At 61.1% G+C, this 15511-nt stretch overlaps 1 protein-coding gene across 5 annotated transcripts; it reads left to right on the forward strand.

The window, feature by feature from the left end:
- The first annotated feature begins 3147 nt into the window (after positions 1 to 3147).
- On the forward strand, positions 3148 to 14621 carry PLCD3 (phospholipase C delta 3). 5 transcript variants are annotated; one of them, XM_014884775.2, is made up of 16 exons: positions 3148 to 3358; positions 5632 to 5793; positions 7017 to 7245; positions 7332 to 7461; positions 7932 to 8157; positions 8932 to 9133; positions 9222 to 9366; positions 9550 to 9702; positions 9777 to 9932; positions 10100 to 10135; positions 10630 to 10789; positions 11530 to 11646; positions 11730 to 11878; positions 12771 to 12906; positions 13809 to 13958; positions 14039 to 14621. In XM_014884775.2, the coding sequence occupies exons 1-16, from the start codon at positions 3256 to 3258 to the stop codon at positions 14125 to 14127; spliced, it is 2343 nt and encodes a 780-aa protein (XP_014740261.2). In that variant the 5' UTR covers positions 3148 to 3255; the 3' UTR covers positions 14128 to 14621. The 5 variants fall into 5 exon arrangements, with proteins under 5 accessions (XP_014740261.2, XP_088035880.1, XP_088035878.1 ...); XM_088179754.1 differs by having other exon boundaries at positions 13847 to 13958; XM_088179752.1 differs by lacking the exons at positions 13809 to 13958; positions 14039 to 14621 and having other exon boundaries at positions 9780 to 9932; positions 12771 to 13734.
- Positions 14622 to 15511: the final 890 nt, after the last annotated feature.

A 15511-nucleotide genomic window follows, 5' to 3' on the forward strand; every position in this document is an offset into this window, starting at 1 on the left:
AGACGACAGAACTCTGTGCCACGGCACCAGGCACAGGGACAGTGTTTAATGTGCCAGGTTTCATCCTGGGCTCTGCAGCAGGACAAGGCAGGCAGGAAGTGCCAGAGCACAGGGATGCTCTGGGACACTGGCACAGGGTGCCCAGAGCAGCAGTGGCTGCCCCTGGATCCCTGGAAGTGCCCCAGGCCAGGCTGGACAGGGCTTGGAGCAGCCTGGGATAGTGGAAGGTTTCCCTGCCTGTGGCAGGGGTGACACTCGGTGGGCTTTAAGGTTCATTCTAACCCAAACCATTCTGGGATTCTGTGATAACCATCCAGGATTCTAGGGTCACACGGGGCCATGCACTGTGACACCAGGACAGTGCACCAGGCATGGGGACAATGCAGTGGAGCCACATACAGGGGAATGGACCAGGAGACTGGGACACTGCACTGGGATACTGTGCTAGGACTCTACATTAGGGATCTGGGACAGTGTCACTAGGAATCTGGAATATGGCACTGGGACAGTGTCACCAGGGCACCAGGCAGGAGCAGGGTCCCATTGCATAGGGAGGGGACAGCTGGGACAGGCAGAGTAATTGGTAATTATTATCCAACTTTACCCACTGTTCTTTTATTCACTGCATACTTTTATCCACTGCTAATTATTATCCAACTTAAGTAATTATAATAGTAAGGAAAGGGCAGAATTTGGGGTCTCTGAGCCCCCAAGGTGAAGCTCCTTCCTCCTCTGCTCCAAGGGCTTTCCTTGAAGGCAGGGAGCTGTGGGGACATGGGGACATGTGTGACCTGGCAGAGCAAGGTGCCCTGGGGAGGTGAGAGGTCCTGGGGTGCTGTGGGGCACACCTGGATCCAGCCCTGGTGGGATTGGGATGCAGAGCAGCTTTCAGCATCCCTGTGCTGGCTTCATCCTTGGCTCACACTCTGGTTTTCCAAATTTAATCCCACCTCCAAATTCCAATCCCAACCCCCCCTCAACTCTTCTAAATCTCATCCAAATCGCCTGGGGAAACATTTCCTTTGCCAATTGAAGATAAATAAATATAACGAAATAAATAATAACTATATTAAATAAAAGCAGTAAAGCCTTTTAAACCTCCGGCCATTTCCAAGCTCTGACTCAGGATTCCTGCTCGGAACAGCGACAGGGCCTCGCTGGCTCCGGCTGCCGGCAGAGCCAGCCCCGAATCCCGAGCGCTGATTCACGGAACACGTGCTGTGCTATAAGCGGCCGGGAATGCGATCCCTGCTTTCCATGGGATCCCTTCCAACCCGCTGGCTGGCGGGAGAAAATAGCAACGCCTCGGGAGAGGAGGAACCGCACAGGGATTTGTTCGTGCTGTGGATTTTGCAGCCAGAGGTGTTTATCCTGGTCATCCCACAGGGTCGAGGCATCTGTTACTGAATTCCTGGGAATGCAGTTTCAACGGGAGGAAGAGAACTTGGAGCAGAGCCCGGATATGTGAGTTGCAAATGCATTTTTGGGGTGACTCTGGTGTCCCTCCTTCCCCAAAGTATTCAGGAAGAGCTTTATCCCCCACAAACCCAGCCCAGGGACTGCACAGATGTGCCCCCAGCTGCCCAGATGTTGCAGGAGTTGCCCACGTCTTGAACTACAGAAGTAAAATGCTGTCCCAGGCTGCTCAGATGCTGTCCAGATGTCTCCCTGCATGCAAAGATGTTTCTCTGGGATGACCAGAGATTGTCTCAGGAGTGCCCATTTGTTGCTCTGGGTGCCCAGATGTTGCTCAGGACACATAAATATCAGGCAAGATGCCCAGATGTTGCCATGGATGCCCCAATGTTCCCTCAGTACATTCCAATATCCCCTAGGGTACCCAGATGCTGCCCTAAGTGTCCAGATGTCACCCCAGGATACTCAGGTATCACTCAAAGTGCCCAGATGTTGCCCAGATGTTGCTCCAGTCTGCTCTGCTCTCACATCTGGATGCCCAACTGTCTCACCCAGGGGGTGGCAGCACCCCTGCAGACCTGGCATGGGGAAGGTCACCTCCTGCTCCTGTCCTGTAGCTCCTGGTCCCCACAGCCCAGCCAGGCCTGGGATGGCCTCCCTGCTCCCCTGGACACTCTGGATTTTTGGAAGAAGCCTGCAGTCACCCATCCCTTCCTGCCCCACCCACCCTCAGTGGTGGCTGTGGGAAAACAGCAACCAGGGACAGAGCAAGAGGAAATGGCTTCAAGCTGTGCTAGGGGAGGGTCAGGTTGGACATCAGGAGGAACTTCTCCATGGAAAGGGTGGTCAGGCCTTGGAAGAAGCTGCCCAGGGAAGGGGTGGAGTCCCCATCCCTGGAGGTGCCCAAGAACAGCTGGGCATGGCACTCAGTGTCTGGGCTGGTGACAAGGTGGGGGTCGGGCACAGCCTGGACTCGGTGATCCTGGGGGTCTTTCCCACCCTAAACGATTCTGGGGTCTGTGTGTACAGACACACACACACACACACGTGGGGCTCTGGGACTGGCACTTCCCAGCTCATGCTGCTGCCCCTCCCTGGCTGTCCCACCAGTGGGGACAGTCACCTGGAGGTCCCAGCACCTGCCTGTGGCCCCCCAGCCTGGTGCCACCAGCCCATGAGCTGGGGCAGGACTGGTTCCCCCAGGTGTGGTGACAAAGGGGGTGCCCTGGGTCCCCACTGGACGCTGCCAGGGTGGCACTGACAACCGTGGCCCCCGAGCAGAGTGGGGTTCCCTGCTGGTGACCAGGGTGTCCCTTGGGCCGGTCCTGGGTGCAGGCGGAGCCAGGGGTGCTGTGGGGATTCCGCGTCTGTCCCGGGACGGGACGGGCCTTGGGACAGAGCGGGACCCACTGCACAGAACGAACACCTGGGTGCACTCGGGACCCCGGCCCGTTCCCGGTGCTGAAGTAGCCCCGGTGCAGAACGAGCCCCCTGCAGCCGGTGCGGCCCCATCCCGAGCAGCCCCGCTCGCCCCGGGCCGGCACAAATGGTTAAACAGCGCCTGGGCTGCGATGGCTCCTCCCGGTCCCTCCCCGCGGCCGGCCCCGGTCACGGCCCGGCCGCCCAGCCCCAGTCCAGCCCCAGCGCCGACCTCCGCCACCGCCCAGCCCGGTTACACCGGCCGGGGCCACCGGGCGTACCGGGAGCAACACAACTACCCGGGGCACCGGGGGCACCGGGGGCACCAAGAGCACCGGAGTCCCGGGAGCACCGGAGTCCCGGCAGCACCGGCAGCACCGGGAGCACCGGCGGTACCGGGAGTCCCGGGGGTCCCGCGTCATGATCTGCGGCAGGAAGGCGCGTCCCGCCGCCGAGCAGCTCCGCGCCCCGTCTGACGGTGCCGGAGGCTCCCGCCGGCCCGGGAGAGCCCTGAAGAAAATGGGTGAGTTCGGGGGAACCGGGCAGAATCTCCGGCAGAGCTGTGCCGAAGGGGTCGGGGAGGGATCTCCGTGGCTGAAAGGGTCCCTAAAATGGATGGGGACCCTTGTGTCAGGAATAGGTGCCCATGGCATGGTGGGGGCCCTCATGGACAGAGATGGGTCCCCAGGGACAGAAGAGTTCCCGTGGTAGGGAGGGTCCCCGAGGTGGATGGGTTCCCCCACACAGGGAAGGGTCCCCCTGGATGGGAGGAGTCCATGAGGCGACCCCAAAATAGCTGTGGATGGCCCCAGCCGCTGGGGCACAGCAGGGTTAGGGTTTGGCCACATCACAGGTGACAGAAGTCCCCTTGCTCAGGGTATTTATTGTCCCCAGGGCTCAGGTCCCCCCTCCCTGGGACCTTCCCCAACACCCTGCCTCAGTTTCCCCACCCAGGGGTGCTGCCCATGGCACAGTGGGCACACGAGGTTCACTAGCCCAGGCAGGGGCAGTGGGTGCCTGGCAAGGTCAGGATGTGTCCCTGGGAGCGGCCGGGCTGGTCTGGAGTGGGAGCAGTGGGCAGGGCCAGGTCTGGCCCTGGCTTTGGACACGGGGCCGTGTGCCTGGAGCTGCTGTAGCTCCGCGTGTCCATGTCCGTGTGTCTGTGTGTCCTTGCATCCATCTGTCCCTCTATATCCACACATCCATGTGTCCATCTGTCCCTGCATCCCAGCACCTGTCTGTCCGTGCATCCCCTTGGCTGTGTCTTGGAGCACCCATCCCTACGCCCATGCCCCACCATGTCTGACTGTCCATGCATCCTGATGCTTGTCATCCATGTGCCCATGTGTCTGTGTATCCTGGCAGCACTGCATCCATGCACCTGTGCACTCATGCATCCCTGCACCCATGTCTCCATGCATCCCTGTGTCCACATGCACCTGCAACTTCACCTGACCGAGCATCTGTCCATGCATCCATATGTGCCTGTGTCCATGCATCTGCACCTGTGCATGGATCTACCTGAATATCCATGTTTTTCTGTCCTTGCATCAGTGGATCCATGTATCCCTGTATCTCCCTATCCATGTATCCACATGTCTCTGTGCATCCACGTGCACAATGCACCCAGGTGTCCGTGCATCCACACACCTGTGCCCGTGGATCTGGCATTCCGTGTGCCCATGGACCTGTATCCATGTGTCCATACATCCCTGCATCTCTGAGCTCGTGCAGCCATGTATCCATACCTGCCCTTCATCCTGCACCTTGGGCAGGATGTGACCGTGCAGGAGGAGCTGGCAGCTGGTGGCTGTATCCCCAAGGCCATGGCTGGCTCAGGATGTTCCTGGGAGCCCCAAAACCACCCTTTTCCAGCCCAGGAGTGGAATCTCCATCCAGAGCAGGACGTGGCCACTGGGGATTTTAGGAATGGCTGCCAAAACAAAAAAGGGAGGAAATAAGCACTCCGTGAATAGATGGAAAAGTCCTGGCTGAGGCGTGGCCCCACAAGTCCCCCGAGTCCACCCCGTCATTGTTCCCAGCCTGAGCTCTGCTGCTGGCACTGTCCTGGCACTCTCCGTGCAGGATCCAGGCAGCTTTGCTGGGATTTAGCAGTTGAGCTGTGTCACTGCTGTGTCCTGTCCCCCCGAACAGGCACACTGTGCTCCAAAGGGGCCCAAGGGCAGTGGCTTGTCCTGTCTGTCCTCTCCTGCCTGTCCTTTCCCATTCCAACCCATTCCTGTCCCATCACATCCCATCCTGCCTTTTCTGCCCTGTCCTATGGTGTTGTATCCCATCCCATCCCATCCCATCCCATCCCATCCCATCCCATCTACTCTGTCCCATCTCATCTGCCCCATCTTGTCCCTGCCTGCCCTGTCCCATCCTGTCCTGTCATGTTTGTCCTGCCCATTCTGTCTCATCCAGTCCACTCTGCCCCAACTCTTCCTGTCCAATCCTGTTTGTCCCATCTTGTCTCATTTGCATTGTCACATTGTGTCATTCACGTTCCACCACATCAGCCTGTCCTGTCCCATCCCTCCATCCTGTCCCATGCCGTGCTGTACTGTTCTGTCCCATTGTGTCTGGCCCATCCCATCCCATCCCATCCCATCCCATCCCATCCCATCCCATCCCATCTGTCCTGTCCCATTTGTCCCATGCCATCCCATCAGATACAGATGTGCACCCAGATGTGCACCAACCCCCCCCCCCACTCCCAGCCCTACCCCCAGCACACCCTTAGAACCCCCAGTGCCCCCACACCCCCCAGTAGCCCAGGGCTGGTCCCCGCAGGGCTGACGGAGGATGAGGATGTCCAGCGGATGCTCCGGGGGTCCCTGCTCTGGAAGGTGAAGGCCAAGGGGGGCTGCAGGGAGCGGCTGTTCCGCCTGCAGGAGGACGGGGTCACCGTCTGCTTCGAGGGACGCTTCGGGCGCGCTCGCTCCCCCCGGAGCTGTGAGTGCTGGGACTGTCCCCTGGGGGCTCGGGGACACCGAGACACATCCTGCACTTCCATGAGCTGCAGGGAGGGACAGGACTGGGCAGTGCCCCAACCCCACCCCTAGACCCCCACCAAGGACCTAGACCCTTACTCAGACCCCCACCTGGGACCCCGATCCCAATCCAGGACTTAGTCCACAACCTTGGGCCTGGACTCCCACACAGAATCCAGACACCTTGTGAGACTCAGACCCCAATCCAGGACCCCCACCTGGGACCCAGACCCTACTCTAGAACCTAGACCCCACCTGGGACCCAGATCCATTTCCAGCATCCAGAACCCCACCTGGAGCCACACCTTGGACCACAACCCAGTTCCCAGGCCTGGATCCCCACTCATAACCCAGACCCCACCTGAGTTCCAGACCCCAACCCAGGACCCAGATCCCAGCCCAGGATCCAAATTCCTCAGTAAGAACAGACCCAATCCTGAGATATGGAACTCCACAATCCAGACCCCACCCACCCACACCTCCACCTGTGATCCAGATCCCTGCCTGGATCCCCACCTGTGACCTGGATCTCTGACCCCCCCCCAGGACCCAGACAACCCCCTCACTTCAGACCCTAGCCCAGGACCCAGTTTCCCACCCAGTACCCAGACCACAATCCTGGACCTGCACCCCAAGCCTGGGATCCAGACCCTCACCCGAGATACGAATCTAATCCCAAATATGGACCCGCACCCAATACCTGAACTCCAACCCACTTCATGCAGTGGCTCCCAGAGCCTTCCAACACTTCCCAGTGTCTCCCAGTACATCCCGTGCAGAGCTGTAAGAGCCCCCACCTTTCCCCATCCCCCCCGGGGTCAGCACAAGGTCCTGTCTCCATCCCAGCCAGACTCTGTCCCCCTCTCCGGCGTCACCCGTCTCTTTCCACCCTCTCCTCTGGGATGGGTGCCTGGAGCTGGCACCGCTGCAAGGCGGCTCCATCCCCTGCCAGCGTCCCCGTCCCCATCGCCGCAGGGACAGCGGCCACGGCTCCTGTCTCGCCTGGGATTAACGGGCTAAGCCAGGCTGCGGCACCGACCGGAGCCGAGCCGTGTCCCCGGGGCGCCGCGGGGACGCGCGGGGTGTCCTCCAGCAGCCAGGGTGTCTTGCAGGATGCTCGCGGGTGGGTGACCCGCCGAGGGAGCGCGTCCATCGTCCCTCCCCACCCCGCGCGTGTCCCCGCAGTCTCGGTGTCGCACATCGAGGGGGTGCGCGAGGGTCGCCAGTCGGAGGGGCTGCGCAAGCACGGGGCCGCCTTCCCCGAGCGCCACTGCTTCACCCTCGCCTTCAAGGGCCGCCGCAAGAACCTCGACCTGGCCGCCCGCGGCGAGGAGGACGCCCGGCACTGGGTGCAGGGGCTCACCAAGCTGATGGGGAGGCTGCAGGCCATGAGCCAGATGGAGAAGCTCGACCAGTATCCTTCGAGGGAGTCCTGGGGGTTTGGGGACAGGGTGGGAATGGCTGCGGGTGACGCCGGGTGGTTTCCTTACCCTGGTGCAGTTGGATCCATGGGGTCCTGCAGCGAGCAGACAGGAACAAGGACAACAAGATGTCCTTCCGGGAGGTGAAGAGCATGCTGAGGATGCTCAACATCGACATGGATGACGTCTACGCCTCCAAGCTCTTCAAGGTACCCAAGGTCCTGCACTGCCTCGCCTGCTGTGCTCGCTGCTGTCTCCGGGAGGGAATTGCTGGCTCCTTCTCTGCCTTCCCCAGCACAGAGAACTGACAAACTCCTCACACCAAAGCCACCCACTGTCACCAGTCCCACCATGATGGAGGGGCATGAGGTGGGGTGAGCTGTCCCAACCACTGTTCCGTGTGTCCCCAAGGTGGGACATTTGTCCCCTGTGGAGAGCTGTCCCTCTGGGTATCTCCCAAGGTTCCTTTCCACCTAGGGAAACTGAGGCACAGAGCTCTGCTCCATCCCAGAGTGGAGGGTCAGAGGGCTCTGCATGGGGGAACAGAGGCAACAGTAGCTGAGCCCCCCAAACTCGTCCCATGCACAGCTCCAGGGGACAGGCAGAACACGGCAGAGGGTGGCTGTAGCACATCCACACAGGGAAGGGACAGTCCCTGAGCTGGGCTGTGTCCCAGCAGGAGTGTGACCACTCGGGCAATGAGCGGCTGGAGGGCCGGGAGCTGGAGGAATTCTGCCGGCGCCTGCTGCGGCGGCCGGAGCTGGAGGAGCTTTTCGGGCGCTACTCGGGCGAGGATCGGGTCCTGTCGGCAGAGGAGCTGCAGGATTTCCTGAGGGATCAGGGCGAGGACTCCAGCCTGCGGCAGGCCCGCACCATCATCCGCACCTATGAGCTCAACGAGAAGGGTAGGGCTGGGGGTGTGGGCAATGGGATGGGCACTGCCACGGGAGGGCATGGATGTAGGGGTGGGGCTCTGATTGTTGCCATCACACCCCCAAACGTGTATGGGGTCCTCCAAGGTTTCTGTTACTGTCCTGGTGTCCATTCCATGGTGGCCCCAGTGTCAGCCATCCAACACATGGCCTGGCTGGTACCTGGTGGATGTGACGCTGTGGGGACGGGGGATGTGAAGGTGGGGATGGACAGCAGGGGGTCTTCCACATCTCATGGGTGGTGTGATGTCAGCTCTGGTGTGAATGTGACACTGCTGAGGGACTTCTGTCTTCCTCAGGTCAGGGTGAACACAGCACTAGGAGGACAGGGGACATCATGGTATTTATTAAGGACCTCCATGTCACAATAGTACCCTTAAGGTAGATGTGGCACTAGGAGGATGGGGGCCATCAGATGGGAGATGGAACACAAAGGGGACCTCCCCTGGGTGCCACAGTGCCAGGTCAAGGGTGACATGGCACTGGGAGGACAGAGGGCATCAGGATGGAGACAGGGAACCTCTGTGCCTCATGAGTGTCACCATGACACATCCAGAGTGAATGTGGCACCAGGAGGATGAGTGACATCAGGATGGAGATGGGACACTCGAGGTTACTTATGTGTCCCCTGGGTGTCACAGTGCCAGGTCAGGGGTGAACATGGCACTGCTGAGACCTCCAAGTGGGGAAAGTCCCCAGGATGCCACCCTGCCAGCCCTCTGTGACACCTGCCACCGTGTCCCACAGCCAAGCAGCAGGACCTGATGATGCTGGATGGCTTCATGATGTACCTGCTGTCAGCTGCTGGTGACATCCTCAACCAGGAGCACACCAAGGTGCATCAGGACATGAGCCAGCCCCTGAGCCACTACTTCATCTCCTCCTCCCACAACACCTACCTGACCCGCAACCAGATCGGCGGCACCAGCAGCACCGAAGCCTATGTCAGGTGCGTGTCCCCGTGTCCTGTGGAGCCCCAGGAGGTCCCGTGGCTCGAGGGGACAGGGACTCATGTGTGCCCACGTGGCTGGTGGCAGGGCGCTGAGGGCAGGGTGTCGCTGTGTGGAGCTGGACTGCTGGGAGGGCTCGGACGGGGAACCTGTCGTGTACCACGGCCACACGCTCACCTCCAAAATCCTCTTCCGTGACGTCATCGAGAGCATCCGTGACTCCGCCTTCGAGGTGAGGCCGAGGCCGGCGGCTCTGGAGGGGAGCTGGGTGTCGGGTGTGGGGTTTGGGGTGCTGGGTGCTGGGTGACGGGTGTAGGGTGCTGGGTGCCGAGGGTGGGTTTGGGGTGCTGGGTACCGAGTGCCCGTGCCCGGTGCCAGGTGCCCGGTGCTGAGCGCTGCCCATCCCCATGCCCAGAAATCCCCCTACCCCGTCATCCTGTCCCTGGAGAACCACTGCGGGCTGGAGCAGCAGGCCACCATGGCCCGGCACATGAAGGCCATCCTGGGGGACAGGCTGCTGACACAGCCCCTGCAGGGGCAGGACCCTCACCATCTCCCCTCACCGGAGGTAAGGCCACCTGCCACCCACTGCAGTGTCCCCATGTCCCCTCCGAGCCCTGAGCTCGGACTTGCCTCCTGTAGCAGCTGAAGGAAAAGATCCTGGTGAAGGGCAAGAAACTGCCAGAGTTGTGGCAGGAGCCCCGGGGTGTCACCTCCCTTCTGGACCCCGAGGAGGAGGAAGAGGAAGAGGAGGAAGATGAAGAGGAGGAGAAGGTGCAGGAGAGAAGCCCCCGGAGGGTAAGAGACTTCCCCACGGATGTGGTTCTGGGGGACCACAGCAGCCTGGTGGTCCTGATGGATCAGAGCATCCTGGTGGTGCCAGGGGACCATGGCATGACCATATCCCAGCTGAGCACTGCCAGCTCTGCCATCGCCTTCTGCAGCCCTGCTCTCTCCTCTTGCAGTCACTGCAGTCACTGCAGGAGATCAAACCTCTGCAGGTGGGTCATGGGACGGAGCTGAGGGGGCAGTGGGTGGCTGTCACTGCCTGGAAGAGGGGACTAAGCTTGGGGACCCCTCAGCTGTGCCTCCCACTTCCTATCAGGCTGGGTGGCCTTTCTCGGGTTTGGTGCTTTGATTTCTCTGTCACCTCAAGAGTTCTCCATCATGTTGGGCCTCCATCACATCCAGGGTGACCTGTTGGGGTCTGCATCCTTTTGGGATCTCTGTCACCTCAGGTATTCCTTGGGCTGTCCATTCCCTTGGGCTTTCCATGACTTCAGGTTCTCAACCTGTTTGGGTTCCCCATCAGCCCCTGGTCCATCATTCCACTGCCTCAGGTTCTGCACCACCTTGGGATCTCCACTGCATCAGGGTCTCCATGGCCTTGGGGGGTCTCAGCACTCAGCACTAAGGGGAGGGGGTCTGTAGACCCTTGGGCTGGCAGGTGGCCACTGGGGCCAGGTTGTTCCTGACACCAGGATGGCTCCCACAGGCCAAGGACGCGTCGCAGGTGTCCCCAGAGCTGTCAGCATTGGTGGTGTACTGCCAGGCTGTCCCCTTCCCCGGGCTGGCCCAGGCCCTGCGCCACCCCCAGCCCTGCCAGATGTCCTCCTTCAGCGAGAGGAAAGCACGGAAACTCATCAAGGAGGCAGGTGAGGGCCACCAGATGGGGACAGGCATGGGGACAGGGATGGGGACAGGGTGGGTCCGTATTCCTGAGTCACTGGGATGCAGGATGGGCTGAGAATGATGGGCTCTGTCTCTAGAGTGGCTCCATGGGTGGTGGTCAGGGTCACACTGGCCTCACCCAGGCTGCCCTGGATGGGTGAGACTGGGGTCTGCTGGCAGGGCTTGGGGGCAGGGTTGGGGTCACATGACCAGGATCAAGGTCTGGGATCAGGGTTTAGGATGTGGCATCTGGGTCCAGGGCCTGGGGCTGGCAATAAGGTCTGGGTCAGAGTCCAGGCACTGAGGTCTGGGATCAAGGGCTGGGGCTGGGGGTCAGTGTCAGAATCTGAGATTAAGATCTGAGTCATTGTTCAGGGTCTGGGGTCCAGGGTCAGTGTTTGGAGTCAAGGATTAGGATCTGGGTCAGGGCATATGCTTGGGGGTTTTGGTTTGGAGTCTGAGGTCCAGGGTCAGGGGTCTAAAGCCAAAGTGTGGGGTCAAGATCAGGATCTAGGATCAGAGGTTTGGGGTCAGGGGTCCAAGGTCAAGGTCTAGGGTTGGGGTCTGAACCCCAGGGTCTGGTTTCAGGGCCTGGGTCACATTTCAGGCTCAGGCCCACCCAGCTGGGCAGGCTCTGTCCGTGTCCCTGTGCCCATCACCCGCTGTTGGGGTCCCCCAGCAGCACTCAGGGTGCAGTGGCCCCACTGAGCCCTGTCCCCCCCAGGCCCGGCGCTGGTCCGGTACAACACCCACCAGCTCAGCCGCGTGTACCCGCTGGGGCTCAAGATGAACTCTGCCAACTACAACCCCCAGGAGATGTGGAATGCTGGCTGCCAGCTGGGTGAGACCCCCAGGCCCCCCCTGACCTGGCACCTGCCCTTGGATCTGTCACCCCCCCTGACACCTGTCCTGCTGTCCCCACAGTGGCCCTCAACTTCCAGACGCCGGGGTACGAGATGGATCTGAACACCGGGCGCTTCCTGCCCAATGGATGCTGTGGTTACGTCCTGAAGCCCCCGTGCCTGCGCAGCCCCCCCGGGGAGGGGGCCCGGCGCCTGGCACTGCACATCAGGGTGAGGACACCCCATGAGCCTGTCCCCAGGCCCCGGTGGGTGCCACCCCCGTCCCTGCTGGGTCACACCCATGATATTCCAATGCCCAGCCAGGTGCCACCTGCATATTTTCCCAGGTGACGCCAACCCTGCTCCCAGTCAGGTGCCACCTAACCTCTTGGGTGACACCAACCTCTGTCCAGCCAGGTGCCACCCATGTCCCCTCAGAGTGATGCCAACCCAATGTCCAGCATGGTGCCACTCACAAACCTTCTCCTGGGTGCCACCTACCTCTCTTTTGCTGGGGACACTGACCCACCTCTCACATTTGTTTGGGTAACACCCATGTCTCTACTCTTGGGTGACACCAACCCTGCCCCCAAATCCAGCTGGTATCAGCCATGTCCCTTCTCTGAGATGGCAACAGCCACCTCCCTCTTCCCTACCCTGTCCCCAGTCCCAGCCAAGTGCCACCCACATCCCTTCTCCTGGGGACCCAGCCATATGCCACTCGTTCTTCTCCTGCGTGGTACCAAAGACCTCCCTCCTCTTCACCCTATCCTCACTCCTGGCTGGATGCCATCTGCTCCTTTCTGGGGACGCCAACCTTGTCCCCAGCCATGTGCCACCTGTGTCCCTTTTCCTGGATGGCACCAGTCACCTCCCTCCTTCTCGCTCTATCCACATTCCTGACTGACACTTCTCCTGGGTGAAACCAACCCTGTCCCCAAATCCAGCTGGTGTAAGCCACTGGGTGGCATCAGCCACCTCCCTTTTTTTCACAGTGTCCCCAGCCCCAGCCAAGTGCCACCCACATCCCTTCTCCTGGGGGCAGCAGTCCTTTCCCCACGCCCACGTTTCCCCAGGCCCCTCGTGGTCCCTGTGCCCTGGTCCCCAGCTCTCTGTGCCACAGGTGATCACAGCACAGCAGCTGCCCAAGCTGAATAGGGACAAGGGCAGCTCCATCGTGGATCCCTTCGTGCGCGTGGAGATCCACGGGATCCCGGCTGACTGCGCCAAGCAACAAACGCACCACAAGCTCAACAACGGTGAGTGCTGGGCACCCCCGGGGACACCCTGGGCACCTGGACCCATGGGGACACTCCAGGGCACCCCGACCCTCCAGGACATCTGTTACCTCTTACAGCCCCTGAATCCCAAGAATGCCCAAGGACAGCCCAGTCTCGAGGGCCCCTTGGGCACCCTGATCCCTGCAGACCCCCCAGGGAACCTGATCTTCAGGCGTGCTCCAGGACACCCTGACCCCAGGGTCCCTCAGGATACCCCAGGGCACCTTGATCCAGAGACACCTTGGTGCCAGGGGCAGCCTGGTCCCCGTGAGGGACAGTGCCTTGGGTACCCAAACCCCAGCACTCATTGCCAGTTGAACCAGTGCCCAGGACATCCCAGTCCCCTCTGTGCACCACAATGCCCTTCCCCAGCACAGCCAGATCCCCACTAGTGACAGAGTCCATCATGTCCCAGTTCTTCCCAGTGCTGCTCCCTTATGTCCTCCAGTACACCCAGCCCAAGCCCAATGTGATGCCCATTCTCCCCAGTATCTACAGCCCAGTGTGACTCCCATTCCCCCAGTATGGTCCAGCCCAGCTCCAATATAACCTCCATTCCTCCCATATCCCATCCATATCCCATCAGAGTCCCAGTATGATCCCATCCCTCCAGCATACTCCACCACAGTCACTGTACAACTCCCATTTTCCCAGTATAGCCCAGTCCAGTACCAGTATGGCCCCCTTTTCCCCAGTACACCCCATTGTGGCCCCAGCATCACCCCCACTCCCCCAGCCTGCCCCAGTCCCCCCATCCCCAGGGCAGCACAGCAGCTCAGCCGGGGCAGGGCAGTGCACGGGGGTCCTGCTGGTCCCTGCGGGGCACTGGGTGGCCCTGGTGGCCCCAGTGGCCACACCCACCGCCCACGCCGGTGCCGCAGGTTTCAACCCGCGCTGGGAGGAGACGCTGCGGTTCCAGGTGCGGGTGCCCGAGCTGGCCCTGGTGCGCTTTGTGGTGGAGGACTACGACAGCACCTCCTGCAACGACTTCGTGGGGCAGTTCACGCTGCCTCTGCCCAGCATGCGCCAAGGTGGGTGCAGGTGCCACCCCAGTGCCCTCCGGGGATGGGGACAGGCCCCTGCCACCCGCTGAGCCCCCGTCTGTCCCCAGGGTACCGCCACATCCACCTGCTCTCCAAGGACGGGGCGTCCCTGTCCCCTGCCACGCTCTTCGTGCATGTTCGATGCAAGAGCCTGTGAGATGTCCTCGGGAGGGACATCCTTGTGTCCTCGAGGTACCCATGGGAGGGACATCGTGTCTGTGTGTGGGACAACAGGCTCCTTCGTGGGTGGACACCCTGTGTGGGGACAGTCTGAGGACACCGCTCACCTGTCTGTCGTGACAGCAGGGCTGGGAGGACCCAAAGGGGTCCCTGTTCCCCAGTGCCACCCAATCTGCTCCTCCCCTCCTTGAGGGGACACAGATGCTGTGACAAACCCCAACAACAACCCAGCACAGCCCCACAGGGGTGACAGCAAACAGCAAATCTTACCAGTCCTGGCCATCCTTGATCCCAGCCCCTCTCTTGGGGTGCAAGGATGGTACCATCACCCTGGAGTCCCTGAGGGGACCCTGTCACCACTCACTCCATTGTGCCCAGGTGGGGACACATTCCCAACCTCTGCTCCGGCACCAGCGACAGATTTACACCCCGGGATCAAGCCAGTCGAATAAAGATTTTATTTTAACAGAACCTGTCCTAGTGTCCCTGTCACCCCCCGGGCCCATTGTAGGTGGATCAGGGCTGAGCCCACCCCCAAATCAGTGGTGCCCTGGGGAGCTGCCAAGCACCCACGGGTACTGCACCCATGGAAGTTGGGGGGATTCATTGGAGCAACCTCAAACCTGCCAGGGGGCCAGGGGGAGGGTCCCATGGGGTGTCCCCCACCCGCACCCAGTCTCCCTTAGCCCAGGACAGCAGGGACACAGGAAGGGACACAGAGGTACTTGCATAGGTGACACAGGACCCCGAGCAGGGGGGAGGCGATGGCACTGCCACAGGGGGATGTGATGGGCTCCTGGTTCCCACTGAGGCCTCACAGGTCCAGGCTGGGATGGGCACTGACTGTCAGGGCCCGTGGTGCCATGGGGTGTGACAGGGACACACAGGGACAGGGAGGCATGAGAGTGCATAGACGGGGTCTTGGCCTTGGTGTGCAGCTTTGGAAACCTTTGGCTGGGTGGGCAGGAGCATCTCGGAGCTCTGGGTGGACAAGGTTCATGACGTGGCAGGAGGCTGTCCAGGCACTCCTCTCCCAAAAGATCTCGATGGGATGAAGGCTTTCCATGAAAACATTTCCTTTCTCTCGGCGGATCCCACAGCATGAGGTGACACTGGGAGCTGGTGCTGGAGGCACCGGGGGGCTGAGGAGGCTGGAGCCCCGGGGTGATGCCAATGGCAAGTGTCCATATTTCCATGCTTCCAGAGAAAAGCAGCTGAGCAGAGAGGCCAGAGGTGTGGCAGTGGCAGTGGAGCGAGGCTGAGGGGAAGGAGCCCCAGGAGTCTGAGCAGAGCGGGGTGTGCTGGACACGCTCCGGAGCTGAATCCCCCTGGATCTTCGGGCACTGCTGCCCCTCAGTCCA

Source organism: Sturnus vulgaris, chromosome 27 (assembly GCF_052056855.1).
Source record: "Sturnus vulgaris isolate bStuVul1 chromosome 27, bStuVul1.hap1, whole genome shotgun sequence".
NCBI lineage: Eukaryota > Metazoa > Chordata > Aves > Passeriformes > Sturnidae > Sturnus > Sturnus vulgaris.

Bases quoted from the DNA above. Each gene is read 5' to 3' on its own strand.
- PLCD3 (XM_088179751.1), top strand. From the start codon at position 3,256: ATGATCTGCGGCAGGAAGGCGCGTCCCGCCGCCGAGCAGCTCCGCGCC. The intron at 9,703-9,776 runs GTAAGGCCACCT...TGCCTCCTGTAG, and splicing joins ACCATCTCCCCTCACCGGAG to CAGCTGAAGGAAAAGATCCT. The intron at 10,136-10,629 runs GTGGGTCATGGG...TGGCTCCCACAG, and splicing joins AGGAGATCAAACCTCTGCAG to GCCAAGGACGCGTCGCAGGT.